The sequence below is a fragment of the Mustela lutreola genome, chromosome 10 (genome assembly GCF_030435805.1).
Source record: "Mustela lutreola isolate mMusLut2 chromosome 10, mMusLut2.pri, whole genome shotgun sequence".
Taxonomy (NCBI): Eukaryota; Metazoa; Chordata; class Mammalia; order Carnivora; family Mustelidae; genus Mustela; species Mustela lutreola.
In genome coordinates, this window is record NC_081299.1 from 93,726,888 (window position 1) to 93,742,270 (window position 15,383).

The 15,383-nt window shown below is 58.4% G+C and overlaps 1 protein-coding gene across 2 annotated transcripts; it reads left to right on the forward strand.

Moving 5' to 3' along the window:
• The first annotated feature begins 1,307 nt into the window (after positions 1-1,307).
• Positions 1,308-13,045, forward strand: AMPD2 (adenosine monophosphate deaminase 2). 2 transcript variants are annotated; one of them, XM_059137684.1, is made up of 18 exons: positions 1,308-1,795; positions 6,762-6,892; positions 7,112-7,242; positions 7,652-7,720; positions 7,821-7,932; positions 8,186-8,372; positions 8,600-8,741; positions 8,852-8,941; positions 9,160-9,289; positions 9,394-9,588; positions 9,675-9,806; positions 9,950-10,113; positions 10,366-10,492; positions 10,586-10,749; positions 10,969-11,089; positions 11,385-11,558; positions 11,764-11,874; positions 12,003-13,045. In XM_059137684.1, the coding sequence occupies exons 1-18, from the start codon at positions 1,786-1,788 to the stop codon at positions 12,210-12,212; spliced, it is 2,400 nt and encodes a 799-aa protein (XP_058993667.1). In that variant the 5' UTR covers positions 1,308-1,785; the 3' UTR covers positions 12,213-13,045. The 2 variants fall into 2 exon arrangements, with proteins under 2 accessions (XP_058993667.1, XP_058993666.1); XM_059137683.1 differs by lacking the exon at positions 1,308-1,795 and adding an exon at positions 2,683-2,819.
• The last annotated feature ends 2,338 nt before the right edge of the window (positions 13,046-15,383 follow it).

The window sequence follows — 15,383 nt, forward strand, 5'->3', positions numbered from 1 at the left end:
CGGAGCCGAAGGCAGTGGCCCAACCCACTGAGCCACCCAGGCGCCCAATAATGAACTCTTTAAAGACATTTGATTATGTATTACCAAATGGCCTTCAGACAGGTTACATTGCTTGTGGTGCCCACCAGTAGTATATGTGTGTCCCATCTCACAACCCCCTTAATCTTTGTTAATTTTATGGGTAAACATGGAATTTCCCTTCTTGTGTTGCTTCTTTGTGAGGTGAACTCCCCCACCCCCAGGTCTGTGGACGCGTGGTTTTTTGAGCTTGCCCATGGTGAGAAGCAGCAGGCAGAGATCAATAGAGGTGAAACCAGATATACAGGGATAATAGGGTTCAGGGTCCAGAATCCAGCCTGGGGAGAGGTGGAGGAGGCAAGAGTTTGGGAAGGAATCTGGCTGTGGGGGTGGTGAGAACTGGGAGGAGCTGGACAAACAGCATTAGTACAGCTGGGTGTGGGGGACAAAGGGCTCCCACAATGGGGAGAAGTAGGAAAAAGACTAATTGCTGCTAACACACTGAAGATACCAGTGGTCTTAGGAACACCCCCCTCAAGTTTCCTTTAGGTAGGATTCTCTGTCACTTGGAAGTGGAGTGCTAGCTGGGTGGAGTGTCTGCAGTCCCCCCAAACAGCCCAAACTGCACTTCTTTATAGGCTGCGAGGAGAATCATTACCGTGTGAGGTTGTCAACAGGGAACCAAGGCCAAGGACATAGCTGGATAAGACATTAACTGAATAGTAACTACAGGCCAGGCACTGTTCTAAGGACTTGACTTAATTAACTCATTTATCTTAACCACCACAATACAAAGCAGTGTCTCACACAGTCATTTTCCGATGAAATAGAGCAGAGACCAGTAACTTTACCAACATCAATCACAAAGTAGGTGGAGGAGTATGGAATTGAACCCATGTATTCTGTCTTCAGAGTCTTAACTTTTAACCAATAAATATAGAAGAAAATGCGGGAAGGGGAGCCAGAATTGTAGGGCACACCCTGTTTATCTATGCCTGCCAGAAGAAAACGGACGACCTAGAGTGAGAATGCCGGGGTAGGACTTCTAAAAGTGATTTAATCTTGAGACACTACTAGTTATCTTTTACTAGCCACCGACTTTATGGCAGGCACCACGAAAATGTGCTTAACAATGCTCCCAGTAACTCCCTTGAGTGCGATTACACCACCCCATTTCACGGATGAGGAAGCTGACGCACATGACTTGCCCAAGACCTGGCCCGGCCAACTGCAGAGTGGCGGCTGCCCACGTGGCGCGGGGAAGCGGAACGCGGCGGGGGCGGGGCCTGCCCGGCAGGGGCGGGGCCTCGGATCTGGCGGGGCCTCAGGCCTCGGAGAAGCTCCTTGGCTCTAACAAGGCTTTGGTGGGGTCGCACCTGTTGCGTGACTCCCCCGCAGTCCAGCCTCGGTAGTCCGATCCCGAACACCCAGAGAGTGTGGAGAGAAGCTCAGACGAGTTCCGGGTCCTGCTCTCTGGGAAGCACGTGGCCTGCTCGCCTCTTGAGCAGAGAGCTGGGGGTCGGGACTCCCGGGTCTTCGCGAAAGGTCCGTGCAGCGGCCGAGGTCTACCGGGGCCCACCTCCCGCCTCCGGGCATTTTTTAAAGACTGCCTTCCTTCTTCCATATCCGTGCCGGGGGCAGGGGACCTCGGAGGGACTTGGCCAGGATCTGGGTCCCAGCCCTCCCCCCCTCCTTTGCGACCTCCGCTTCCCGGCTGGGCAGACCCTGGCGGGCAGCCTCCCCGGTACCCCTGCGGGCTCGGGCAGCATGGCCTCAGGTGAGTGTATGTGCGCGTCTGTTGGGGGTAGGGTCTCTGGGACGGAGAAGTGCATGGCCTGGATGACAAGCGGGTGGGGGTCTCAGCACAGCCAGCAGACCTAGGGAAGGTGGCCGTCTCCTCCTGGGGCGGGCCTGGGAGAGCAGAGCCTGAGTGCGAAAAGACAGAAAAGTCTGAAGTTGTTGGTGTCTCTTTCCTAGCCGCCGCCCCCCACTCCCCCCAACCAGAAGCCCCTGCCTCTTGGCCTCCCTGCCGTCCTAGAAGGTAGCTTCTGCCGGTCAGTGGAATTTTCCCAAGACAGGCTCCTCCCTGCTGGGCCGGGATTCTCAGTTCTCCCATCCTCCCAGAGCTGGACTACTCCTGGGGCTGGGAGTCTGATAGAGAAGAGAAAAAGGGACTGTGCCCCAGAGGGGCTGGGTTTTCACGGAGAACGCTTGCTCTGAGACAGTGTGTTCTGAGTTTGGGGGAGCTCGGGCTGGATTTCTGTTTATTACTATTTTTTTCTCCTATGCTGGCTGGACCAGCTAGCCCGGACTTTGACTCCTGTGCCCCAGAGCCCTGGCAAGGGGCAAGGGCTCCTGAAGGGGTCAGTGGAGTGCTGGGGGCTGGCCCTTCCCCATCTTGTTTGCTAACCTCCACCCTCCACCTCCGCCCCCCAGGCCCAGCTAGCAGCAGTCGCGTCACTCCAGGGTCTGAGGAGGGAAGGGAGGGGATAAGAGGCGGGGATGGAGGCCCCCCTCCCCGAGGTTGCCTAGACAACATCAGAAATCGTGGCCAGGGCCTCTTCCGCCTGCGGGGCTTCTGCTTCCTGCATCAGTCACTCCCGCTGGGGGCGGGGCGGAGGAAGGGGTTGGATGTGGCAGAGCCGGGCCCAGCTGGAGCGGCTCGGACTCCCCCCCCCCCCCCCCCCCCGCCATCTCCGCGGCTGGAGCCATGGCATCCAACCCATCTGGCCCCGGCAATCCCAAGGCCAAATATCCCTTTAAGAAGCGGGTCAGCTTGCAGGCCTCCTCTGCAGTACCAGGTGAGTGTGGGCTTCCTAGCCTAGGGCGCGGGCTCTACCCGACCACCGCTAGCCCAAGCCACTGGTCCTGTATGTGTGTGTTGGAGGGGCTGCATCTGCATCCCCTCTGGGGTTATGCCCCTCCTTGTCCTCCGTCCGAGGGACAGCTGGCTTGGAAGGTGGGGTGGAAGGTGACAGCTTCTGTGTTGGGGGTGCTGCCCTCGGTAACAAGGAGTGGGCGCAGGTGTGGGTGCAGCAAGAGGTGTGTTTGCACACGTGTCAGCGTGCGGATGTGCTCAGACCGTGTGCATGTGGAGCGTGTGTGAATGGAGAGGGTGATGTGTGGGACTGGCTGCTTTGTGGGCTGGCCACACTGCCGGGGGCTGTGTCTTTACCGGGCAGGCTCGGGCTTAGTGGTTAGTTCTTTCTAGGACCCTAGATCTGGAATCCCGTTCCTGGGGAGGGGGCTCTGATATTCAGGCACACTCATTGCTACTGGGCATCCTGGGGGCTGGGGGCTCAACCATATCCATCATTTGCTGTTGGCCCATTCCTGGTTTTCCTGTGGACTTCCTCAGAAGTACGGGGTGTCCTTGGGCCAGGCCTGTTTCGGGGGTTCTGGCTGGGGCCACTGCCTGCTTGTGTGCTTCTGTACCCTTTGGTTTGGCTCCTGCTTTGGGAAGCATCTCTGCACCATTCGGAGCAGGCAGCGTGGTGTGGCTGTGTCCATCTCCTGAGTCTGCCTGAGTCTGCTAGCTGAGGGATATCTACCTATTGTCTGCTGCCCCCAGGCTTTGTGGCTAAGGAAGGACACCTCCACCCCCCATTTTGGTGACCAGGTCAAGCCAGCGTCTTCCCCCGCCTCCCCTCAGCAGCTATCTGTACCTATAGCCTGACCATCCATCCCCTGTATTTTCTTATGCCATTGAAAATCCTGCCCAGGGGTCAGGGCTGTTCTGAGGGTCTGTGTTTTCCGTGCCTAGGTCTTGGCCCTCCAGAGAGTGTGTCCCCTGGGGCTAGATCTGTAATCTTGGGTGGTCACTCAGTGGGAGCATCTGAGACTTAGGGGTTGAAGCCTTGGGCATGTCTCTGCCTCTCGACTGAGGCAGTCCTGGCAGGGAGTGAGGGACTCCTGGTCAGAGGGTAGATGAGGAGGCAAGATCTTGGTTGGTGGAAGCAGTTCCCTCTGGCTTTTGGTGGACTACTTGTGTGTGTGTGTGTGTGTGTGAGTGTGTGTGTGTGTTGCAGTGCGCAGGCTCTGGGGAAGGGACCAGTAGGCAGGAAGCTGGGTCTTCTAGGCCTGGGCTCAGAGCATGGAGCCTCTTACCTCTAGTGAACCCTGTGCGGAGACCTGCAGCCTGGAGGAAGGGTTCTGGCCGCTGGAACCTGTCCTCGTCACTCCAGTGTTTCTGTTGACATCCTGGGCCACCCTGCTCAGATGGGAGGGTGAGATTAGGACCTTCAGTTCAGCTTCAGTTCAGTTCAGTTCAGCTCCTGCTGCCCTGGAGGTCTGTGGGCGGCCTCTTCTGCTGGGGGCTAGGAGGGAGGAGTTGTGTAAGGTCAGGGTTCTTGGGCAGGCAAGGACCTGGGACTCTGTCTTATACTCTGGGTATGGAGCAGGTGCCCATCTTTCTTTCCTCTTCCTACTCTGCCCTCTTCCAAGGACTAGATAGTGTCCCCCTACCTCCCCCCAGTCTCTTCTCCCGTCAAGTTCCATTCTCTTTCCTGTCCTTCATGGTTTGGTTGTGCTGGCCTGCACTGGGCCCGAGTAGGTCTCCCTGGTAGGTTGGACTGTATGTGCTAGGTGTTTTGGAGGGTCCCAGGAGTTCATAATCGCAGATAATGGTGTTTTACACAACACTTGCAGAGCTGTATCTCTGTGAGCCTTAAGGCGGTTGGTGGATATAGATGGGGCTGGCTCTGCTTATCGCCCCTTTATAGACAGGACTTGAAGGCTCCGCGAGGCAGAGACAGGCTAGTAAGTGGGAACTGAGTCAGACTCAAGTCCTCCAGATTCTAGTCCTTTATCTCCTACACTTTTCCTCCTGGACAGTTTGTTCCCAATGATAGGCTTCGAAAGGAGACTGGAGGTCTGGGGAGCCATGGATCAGGCCCCATCGGCAGCAGAGAAGCTCAGTACCTGGTCCCTACCTGTACTGAGTCACTTCCCTCACTGCCTGCCAGCTTCTCTCCCTGGAAGAGGCTTTGTCTGTCCCCAGGGACCCCACAGACAGGGACACAGGGGACATTGGTGAGCAAAACAAGGCTGGCCTGGGGCTGTTATGTGCAGAGATGAGGTCTGCTGACCTCCCCTTCTCCCCCCCTACCCCTGGGCCGCCCTGACCCTACCTGCTCACTGTTCCAGAGGGTGGGAGGCTCAGCCCTGACCCTCCCTGTATCAGCCTATCCTGCTGCGGCCCCCTGGGGGCTCCCCTGTAGGCCAGGCCTTTTTACTGGGCCTTTTTATCTTCTAGGTTAAAGTCATTCCTTTCTGAGCTGGCTTTTATTTCCCAACTCTGGTGCTCCTTCCCTTGATTTCTGGCTCCCCTGGGCCTCCCTAGCCCCCTGCTCTCTGTCATCCTAGGGTCTCCCCTGCATGCAGCAGCACTTGGTACAGCCCGTGCCGGCCCCTGAGCTGTCCTGGGGGACTGGCTACTGCTCCACTCAGCAAGGCAGCGGGCGGGCGAGGGGCCCAGGGCTGCTGGCTGGAGCTGCCCGAACTCTGTAGGTAGGACCCAGGCTGGCACCAGGGAGAGCGGGGGCTGGGTCCTGGTTCTAGGGCAGGCACCTCGGCTTCCCTTTGTCCAGCCTCTGGACCCAACTCTGGAGGATCGTGAAGTGAGCCCACAGACTTAAAGGCACGCTACCTGGGCAGAACCTCCAGTCCATCCCTAAGATGGGGAAGGAGGGTGCTGGAAGGCAGTCCCCTTCCGAGCAGGCTGGGAGAGCGGAGTTTGGTGTGGAGAGCTTTGCGGGGGTAGGGAGGGTGGGCTGATAGCCCAGGGAAGGTCTGAGTTGCCTGGGAGCTCAGGCAGCCCCCAGACTAGCAGCTTCGGGCCTTTAGTGCCTGCGTCCTGGTGGTACAGCTGAGGAGTTCAGCCTTCCATGTAGAGAGGCCCTGGCTTCTGATCCTCCCTTCCCCGGGCCCTCCCTGGGGCCTCCGGCCCAGATCCTGGGGCCTCTGAGTGGCGCAGACTGTTTGTGGCAGCTCCCTTTGGAGGGGCAGCCAGCAGTGGGAGGGGCCAGCTGGGGCCAGGCTGCATCTTGGCAGCCCCAGGGTCCTGGGGGAGAGGGCACGCCCCTGGGGAGGAGGTAGGGTTCCTGCTGCCATCCAGGCCCTCCGCTTCCTGTCCTCTTCCCTTGGGTTCTGGTGCCCAGGTCAGAGCTGAGTGGCAGCTGTATGTTGCCTATGCTCTGAAGGTCTGGGATGTCGGGCACTGGACCCTGGGTTTCTGGGAGGAGGGTCACTGGGTCCAGAAGCAGGTCTGATCAGGGCCGGCCTGCCTGCCTGCCCTGGGAACTGTGGACTGGGAACTGCTGGCTCAGTCACTGGGTCCTTCATGAGCATGTGGGGTGTGTGTGTGTGTATGTGTGTGTATGCGTGCGCATACGTGTACGTGTGTGCCTGCCTGTAGGAGGTCGCCTGCTCACTGAGGCAGCACTTCGTAGTGCAGAATTCGGATTCTTACTCCCGGAGTGAGTGAATCCTCTAGCTCTAGAGGCTGCCTCAGGAACCCCCATGCCTGAGCCTGGAATGGGTGAGGGGCCCTGTGCCAGAAGGTGAAGGTGAGGTCCTCTGGGAGCCACAGGCAGGCTCACTCCTCGGCCTCTGAGGAGGCACAGCCCACTTTGCAGGCTCTGGCCTCTCTCTGGGAAAGGCCTGGGGTGCATGGGGGCCCTGGGCTTCTGGTGTACCCAGGCCCTGCCCTCCACCCTTTGACCCTGGCATCGATGTCTCCACAGAGGCTCGGGGTGGGCTGGGGGCCCCTCCGCTGCAGTCGGCCCGATCCCTGCCAGGCCCTGCCCCCTGCCTCAAGCACTTCCCACTTGACCTGCGCACGTCCATGGATGGCAAATGCAAGGAGATCGCCGAGGTATCACCTGGCACCGCACCCTATGTCCCTCCACTGCCGTCCCCATGTCCTGTCTCTGCTCCCCACCCCCCTCCATCTCAGCCATCCCCTTACTCCACGCTTGGCTGTGCCCTGACCCCTAGCCTCCCCCAGGTACCTCCAGCTCCTGCTGCGCTCACCCCAGCCCTAGATGCTGCAGGGGAGGGCCTGGCATACTGACCCTGCCTTCCCTCCCACCAGGAGCTGTTCAGCCGCTCCCTGGCTGAGAGTGAGCTCCGCAGCGCCCCATACGAGTTTCCGGAGGAGAGCCCCATTGAGCAGCTGGAGGAGCGGAGGCAGCGCCTGGAGAGGCAGATCAGCCAGGATGTCAAGTAAGGCCCCAGCCCTACAGTCCGGCAGGCAGCCATGGCATGGAGGGGGCACAGGGAAGTCTGCCCAGTGTCCCTCTGTCTCCACTGGGACACCTTCAGAGCCCCGTCTCTGTCCCTTTCCCACTCCTGTCCCTTTCCCACTCCGTCCTCCCTCAGGGACCCACTAGGGAGGGAGCATAGAGCAGTGGTCTGAAGCACAGGCTTTGGAGTACAGCTCTTGGGTCCTGGTTCTGTGTGGTACCCACCTGTGTGGCCTAGAACATGTCACTCAGCTTTGGGGTGTGCTTTCTCGTTTATAACGTGGGAGCCTTGAGGAACAACACATGCACAGCAGCCAGCACCGGGCAGGGACCTGAGAGCCAGGGCATCCCTTGTCATTGGCCTGACCTCTTGTGCCTCTCCCTTTTAGGCTGGAGCCAGACATCCTTCTTCGGGCCAAGCAAGATTTCCTGAAGACAGATAGTACTTCAGACTTCCAGTGAGGAGGGTGGAGGGGCGCAGAGGGATGTGGGGATGTGGGGCTGGGGCCTCTCCTGCTGCGGGCTCTAGCCCCCCTCCTTTGTGCTCACGCCTTTTAGGCTCTACAAGGAGCAGGGTGAGGGGCAAGGTGACCGGGGCCTGCGAGAGCGAGAGGTGGTGCTAGAGCGGGAATTTCAGCGGGTCACCATCTCCGGCGAGGAGAAGTGTGGGGTCAGTGTGGGCAGGGCCTTGGGTCTCTCTACCCCTGTCATCCCCATGTGTCCCAGTGGGCTGCCCCAGCCTCGGAGCTGGGTGTGGCTCAGAGAGGGCATTTCTCTTCCCAAAAGCAGGAGGGGCGAGCGGTCTGTGGCTGGGAGCTAGCGGATGCACTCTTTTCCAGGGTCAAGGCTTCGGGGAGGAGGCAAGGGTGAGCCTGGTCTGAGTCTGAGAGCAGGGAGAGTGACCCCAGGGTCCTTGTCTCTAGGTGCCATTCACAGACCTGCTGGATGCAGCCAAGAGCGTGGTGCGGGCTCTTTTCATCCGGGAGAAGTACATGGCCCTCTCGCTGCAGAGTTTCTGCCCCACCACCCGCCGGTACCTGCAGCAGCTGGCTGAGAAGCCTCTGGAGACACGGACCTACGAGCAGGGCCCCGACACCCCTGTGTCCGCTGGTGGGAGCCCCCCTCCCTGCCCTGCTCCAAGCACCCCTATGTCCCCAACTCCCTGGGAAACTCCACCCCGCCTGCTTCTCACTCCCTGCCCTCCCACCAGGCTCATGCCAGCCTCTTGGCTCCCGGTGGGTGGAGGCAGGGGCAGGAGATCTCCCGCTCTATGGGGCCTCTGGGCAGGGCAGCTGATGGCCCAGAAGAGCCCTAACTCTTCCCTCCCTGCCCCGCAGATGCCCCGGTGCACCCCCCCGCGCTGGAGCAGCACCCCTATGAGTACTGTGAGCCAAGCACCATGCCTGGGGACCTGGGCTTGGGTCTGCGCATGGTGCAGGGCGTGGTGCATGTCTACACCCGCAGGGAACCCGATGAGCAGTAAGCGGGTGTGAGGAGTGCTGGGGGGGAGCTGTGTGGGGGCTGCACTGGCTGGGGAGGGCCCACAGGGCACAACTTGCTCCCTCACCCGAGCTCCCCACACCTGCCAGCTGCCTGGAGGTGGAGCTGCCGTACCCTGACCTGCAGGAATTTGTGGCAGACGTCAATGTGCTTATGGCTCTGATCATCAACGGCCCCATGTGAGTTCCTGCCAGGCCCAGACTCTCCGCTTCCTTCTAGCCTGGACCGTACCACCCCAGCCCTGCCGCACACACCTGCCGTCCCTTCATACCCTTTCACAGTTACCAACCCAGACTTTCCCCCCATCCATTGCCCCGTGCGCAGCCTCAGTGCTCTCCCCACCCTCTCCCCTGCCGTACGTGGCCCAGAGCCTCAGCTGCATTCTGTCCCTCCCCAGAAAGTCCTTCTGCTATCGCCGGCTCCAATACCTGAGCTCCAAGTTCCAGATGCATGTGCTGCTCAATGAGATGAAGGAGCTGGCCGCCCAGAAGAAGGTGCCACACCGGGATTTCTACAACATCCGCAAGGTGGGGCCTCCCCCGCAGGCCTGGTCCTGCACCCCCACCCGGCCTCCCTTGGTAGACTGGACTCCAGGGAACCCAGTGGCCATCCCCCCGCTGTTGCACCCCAGGTGGACACACACATCCATGCCTCGTCCTGCATGAACCAGAAGCACCTGCTGCGTTTCATCAAGCGTGCAATGAAGCGACACCTGGAGGAGATCGTGCACGTGGAGCAGGGCCGAGAGCAGACGCTGCGGGAGGTCTTTGAGAGCATGAATCTCACTGCATATGACCTGAGTGTGGACACGCTGGACATGCACGCGGTCTGTCCTGGTGGCCCAGGGCTGAGGGGCTGGGTCAGAGTGTGGCCAGGGGGCACGGGTGACCTGGGCCTGCCCCTCTTCCCCAGGACAGGAACACCTTCCATCGATTTGACAAGTTCAATGCCAAATACAACCCCATTGGGGAGTCTGTCCTCCGAGAGATCTTCATCAAGACCGACAACAGGGTTTCTGGAAAGTACTTTGCCCACATTATCAAGGTGAGGAGGAGGGACCGCCCAGGCCCGTGGGCAGGGGCAGCATGAGACTTGGCCAGCCCTTCACCTGACTGCACAGTAGCCCGGTGTCATGAGTGGATAAGCGGGGCGGGGCGGTTTTTCCTTATCCCCTGCATGTCTTTCAGGAGGTGATGTCAGATCTGGAGGAGAGCAAATACCAGAACGCAGAGCTGCGGCTCTCCATCTATGGGCGCTCGAGGGATGAGTGGGACAAGCTGGCATGCTGGGCTGTGAAGCACCGAGTTCACTCTCCCAACGTGCGCTGGCTCGTGCAAGTGCCCCGCCTCTTGTGAGTGTCCTTTGGGGCAGGAGGGAGCATGCGGAGGCAGAGTTCAAGGGGATGGCACTTGCCTCCTGCCTGCCTGGGATGGCAGGGCCTCCCTGCCAAGCCACATCAGAGTGGAAGGGGAGCCCCCTGGTTCCGCTCGTGGTCCGCCCAGCCTGGCCCACCTGGTGTTGTGCGGAAGTGCTTCTGTGAGTGCAGGCCAGGCTCCCATGCTGACTGACCCACACATCCCGCGTGCATCCGTCTTGCCTGCAGTGACGTGTACCGTACCAAGGGCCAGCTGGCCAACTTCCAGGAGATGCTGGAGAACATCTTCCTGCCGCTCTTCGAGGCCACCGTGCACCCTGCCAGCCACCCGGAGCTGCACCTGTTCTTGGAGCACGTGAGGGGCCTGCACGGGTCAGGGGAGAGGAGGGGGGCCTGCCTCGGTTGGGGGAGCTGCAGTTCTGGGCCTGACCCCCGGCTCCCATGCCAGGTGGATGGCTTTGACAGCGTGGATGATGAGTCTAAGCCCGAGAATCACGTCTTCAACCTGGAGAGCCCTCTCCCCGAAGCGTGGGTGGAGGAGGACAACCCACCCTACGCCTACTACCTGTACTACACCTTTGCCAACATGGCCACGCTGAACCACCTGCGCAGGTGCCCGTCCTGCCAGTGCGGCATCTGCTCCCCCTGCCCTGGGGCCACCGGAGCCCTGACCCACCCATGCCCCCACTCCTGGACCCAGCGAGTTCTTTCCGGTCTCAGCCCTCACAGCCAAGAATCTGCCCCTGGCCCTTTGTCCCAGGTCCACAGGGTCACCGGGTTGGGGCCTGGGAACCTGGGCTTGGGCACTAACACGCTTTCTCTAACCCCCAGGCAGAGGGGCTTTCACACGTTTGTGCTGAGGCCACATTGTGGGGAAGCCGGGCCCATCCACCACCTGGTGTCGGCCTTCATGCTGGCTGAGAACATTTCTCACGGGCTGCTTCTGCGCAAGGTCAGAGTCTGCACCCCCAGCCTCCCCTCCCAGTCACTCACCTTCCTTTCAACCCTTCAAGTCTCTTGAACAGAGCAACTGATCTTCCTCCTTACCAAACCCCCAGTTTGGCCCCCTGCACACCCCAGCTTCTAAACCGTGGGCCTTGTTCAGATCTTGGCTGTAAATGACCCTCTACACGTCAGGCCCAGCCCAGGCTCCCCACCCCCTCCTCCTGCAGCCTGTACCCTCCAGAACCAGTGTCCTGCCCACCTGAGGCCGCCTGACGGACCCTCCCCCACTATTGCCTGCCCAGGCCCCAGTGCTGCAGTACCTGTATTACCTGGCCCAGATTGGCATCGCCATGTCTCCACTCAGCAACAACAGTCTTTTCCTCAGCTACCACCGGAACCCGCTACCCGAGTACCTGTCCCGTGGTCTCATGGTTTCTCTGTCCACCGATGATCCCCTGCAGTTCCACTTCACCAAGGTCAGAGCCTGGGAGGTGGTCAGTTGGATGCTAAGGGAACGCGGGTCCCTGGGTCTGGGGGTTGGTGCTGCCCCCCGCTGGTGGAGTGTGGCACATCTTGTGGCTGTGGCGGATCCCGCCCAGAAGGGGGTGGTGCAAGGACAGGTGGGCGGGGACTGGGTGGCAGGTCCGTGTGCACCCTCCTGAGGGCACCTGGCCTGCGCAGGAGCCTCTGATGGAAGAGTACAGCATCGCCACCCAGGTGTGGAAGCTCAGCTCCTGCGACATGTGTGAGCTGGCCCGGAACAGCGTGCTCATGAGCGGCTTCTCCCACAAGGTACTACCCCCCCACCTGGAGCCTGGTGCCGGCCCTTTCCTCCCCTGTGCGCTTGGGAAGGTCCCTGGGGGGCTGGCCCTGGGGTGGTTCGGGGCTGTGGCCCTGCCTGACAGCCCTGCCCACTGCAGGTGAAGAGCCACTGGCTGGGACCCAACTATACCAAGGAGGGCCCTGAGGGCAATGATATCCGCCGCACCAACGTGCCGGACATCCGAGTGGGCTACCGCTATGAGACTCTGTGCCAGGAGTTGGCGCTCATCACACAGGCAGTCCAGAGTGAGATGCTGGAGACCATCCCCGAGGAGAGCGGGGTCACGACAAGCCCAGGGCCTCAGTGAGCCCAGCCTGCCGTGTCCCCCGCTTCTCAGCACCTCAACCACGTTTTCTCTTCCCCTCTCTCCCTGCCATTGTGTCTGCATGTGTCTGTTCTTTTTTGTTCTGTCCTGCATGTCTCCAACCTGTGTGTGTCCCTGTGCCACCTCCGGGAAGGTGGGGCACAGAGTCTGCTTTGCCCTTGTTTTGACTCAGATGGGACTTGATGGCCCAGGTTTGCTGGCTGCCCTGCCCGTGGCCCTGTCCCGGGAACTTCTGAAGCCTGGCTGTCCTGTGGGCGTCTCGGTGTCCACAGGAGCTTGGGATGGTTGAGGGGGGCTGGCCCCTCCAGCCTTTGGGGTCCCACCTGGGCAGATGTTGTCTCATGTGTGTGGCTGAAGAGCCAGGCGGGTGGGGCCCGAGCAGATCTGCCAGGGCATCTGTGGCACTCAGGCAGCTCTAGCGAGCACGGCTGGGCGGAGATCTCAGTCACACCCCTGGCAGCCTGGACTCGGGCCTCGGAGGCACTGGACCACCATCTCCCCCACGTCACTGCCTAGCAGTCTTTTCTGTCCTTTCTCTGGTCCACATGCTCCTCTGGTGTCTGCTTCCTGTGCCTCTGTGGGAGGGGGCAGCTGCCCTGTGTTGTCTCTGGGGCCACTGCAGGTGGAGGGTCCTGCATCTGTCACCAGCCCTGGGGGTGGGAGTCCCACGACAGTCCCCAGAGTTTTTGACCAGATCTGAATCCACCTGGCCCTCTGCATTGTGTTTTGGACCGAGGCCTTTGCCGTGAAATGCAGTGTTTCATACAATCCCATCTTTCCTAGTGCATGAGAAATAAAGATTATTTAAGTAATGAGGCAGGTGGGATCTCTGTTCAGAGAGGGAGAGCCCTGGGCATGGTGGCGGAGGGAGGATCCAGGAGCATCATGGATCCAGAGACGGCAGATCCCAAGGGGAGCGACTGTGCTTGACTGGTGTGTGTGTGTGCCCATGGAAACGGACTAAGGAAGCTGGGTGGCAGGCGAGGCCTACCGGGGACACAGCTGCTGCCCCAGGCCTTCGTCCAGCCTGCCCCCTCTGAAGTGGGCACTTGGTTCCGGGTCTGGGGCACATTCCTGTCATACCACTTGGAGGACTGGTATCCCCTCCATCTCCTACTTCTTACTTCCAGCCTCTCGGGACCGTGGGGTTAATGTGGGAATCCGCACTCAAAAGCAGACTTGAGGCCAGTGGTTCTCAAACTTGGGACAGGAGGCTCTTCTGGGGGACTTGTTTAAAATGCCGTTCCCAGGTCCTACCCTCAGGGATGCTGATTCCTCAGGGGGAAGGTGTGGCGTGGCCATCTGCGGGCTCCCCCGCACATGATCTTACAGGGGTGGGAGCAGGCCTCTGTCTTTGGGATCCAGGCTTAAATGACTTGGCTCCAGTCCACATTTTACGTGCAGTCTCTGGGTTACCTCCTTGAGTGGGCACAGAGGTTGCTGGAATGTGCTGCCCAAGTAAGGGGGAAAGTGGAATGTGACCTGTGCCGAGCAGGGTCTCGGGTCGGTGACAGAGAAGTCTACAGCAGCTGAGTGAGAGCTAGAAGGGCTGGTGCTTCAGAAGCACTCAGCCCTGGGACAGGAGTGGGAGTAACCGAGGGCCCAGTGAGGGAGCAGGAGGCTGGCTTCCTCTCCTCCCGTCAGCTTGCTGGGCCCCAGCCCCGTCTCTCCCTGGCAGACTCACCAGGCGTCTCTGGGCAGAAGCTCTCCTGCTGCCCCTGCCTCCTGAGGGCCACCAGCCACCAGGCTTGTGCCTGGCCAGAACCAGGGCTCTGGCCTGCTCCAGAAGGCCTCATTTATTAATTCATTCTAGCCATTTCCAGATGGTAAAGCTGCACATGAGAGCAGAATGCCTAGACAGAGATTGTCCCACGCTGGCTGTCCTGGAGCAGAAGGTGGGGGCTCAGGGCCCTGGGCTCCCCACCCCAACCCCAGGCCTTGTCTGCTCAAGGAATGTGACTTTTCCATATAACATGTTCTCATGCTTTGTAACATTCTCAGTGTGTGCTGAGGCCTAACCCTCAGAATAGGACCAATGTTGAAGAGTTCCTTAGCAACTTCTCCCTCTTCTTAAAAAATGACTTGTTTCTGGTTTTTTAGTTTCTCAAGAATTGCTCTTTTAAACATTTACTGAGAGCAAATAATTTTACAACAGTAAGGCCATAATAGTTTTTCCTATCTGAAAAGAAAATAACTTTAATTTAGAGGAATTTGGAAACTATAGAAAAATGGGAAGAAGAAAAAAGCCCGCTCACAGTCTACCAGTTTCAACAACTATTTGCTGATCATTGGCATGTCTGCAATATGTTTACATATTTTATTTTATTTTTATTTATATATTTTTTCTTTAGAGAAAGAGCACATGTGTGGATCTTTAGAGAAAGAGCACATGTAGGGATCCTGTCAGAGTGGGAAAGGGAGAGAATCTTAAGCAGGCTCCATGCCTGGTGTGGAGCCTGACGGGCTCGGTCTCATGACCCTGAGATCATGATCTGAGCTGAAATCAAGAGTCTTCTGACTAAGCCACCCAGGTGCCCCTTTATATATCTTAAATACATATGTATATATTCCTTTCAGCTCTTTTCTAAGAGGGCATTTTTGAGTTGAGATCATATACGTATAACTTCATGTTCCTAAAATACTTTAATGTAGGTCCTTTCACGTTTCATTAAAATAACCTTTATAGGGTCACCTGGGTGGCTCAGTTGGTTAAGTCTCCACCTTTGGCTCTGGTCATGATCTCAGGGTCTCGGGATTGAGCCCTGCATTGAGCTTTCTGCTCGGCAGGGAGCCTGCTTCTCCCCACCCCCTCTGCTTGCCTCTCTACCTACTAGTGATCTCTGTCTGTCAAATAAATAAATAAAATCTTTAAAAAATATATATCCTTTATAAATACAGGCATACCTCAGGGAGATTCCAGACTGCTGCAAGGAAGCGAATATCACGATAAAGTGAGTAGAATTAATTTTTGGTTTCCCAGTATGTATAAAACTTACGTTTACACTACACCACAGTCTCTCCAGTGTGCAATAGCATTCTCTCTAAAATGTAGCCTATGTATAAAATATGTAAAAAATAAAATGGTATATATATAAAAAAACGATGCATACCTTAATTAAAAAAAGAAACCTTTTTTGCTAAAAAATGCTTACC

Coding starts and splice junctions, on each gene's coding strand:
- AMPD2 (XM_059137683.1), top strand. CDS start 2,729: ATGGCATCCAACCCATCTGGCCCCGGCAATCCCAAGGCCAAATATCCC. Junction 8,942..9,159: donor CTGATCATCAACGGCCCCAT/GTGAGTTCCTGC, acceptor GTCCCTCCCCAG/AAAGTCCTTCTGCTATCGCC. Junction 11,875..12,002: donor TGAGCGGCTTCTCCCACAAG/GTACTACCCCCC, acceptor TGCCCACTGCAG/GTGAAGAGCCACTGGCTGGG.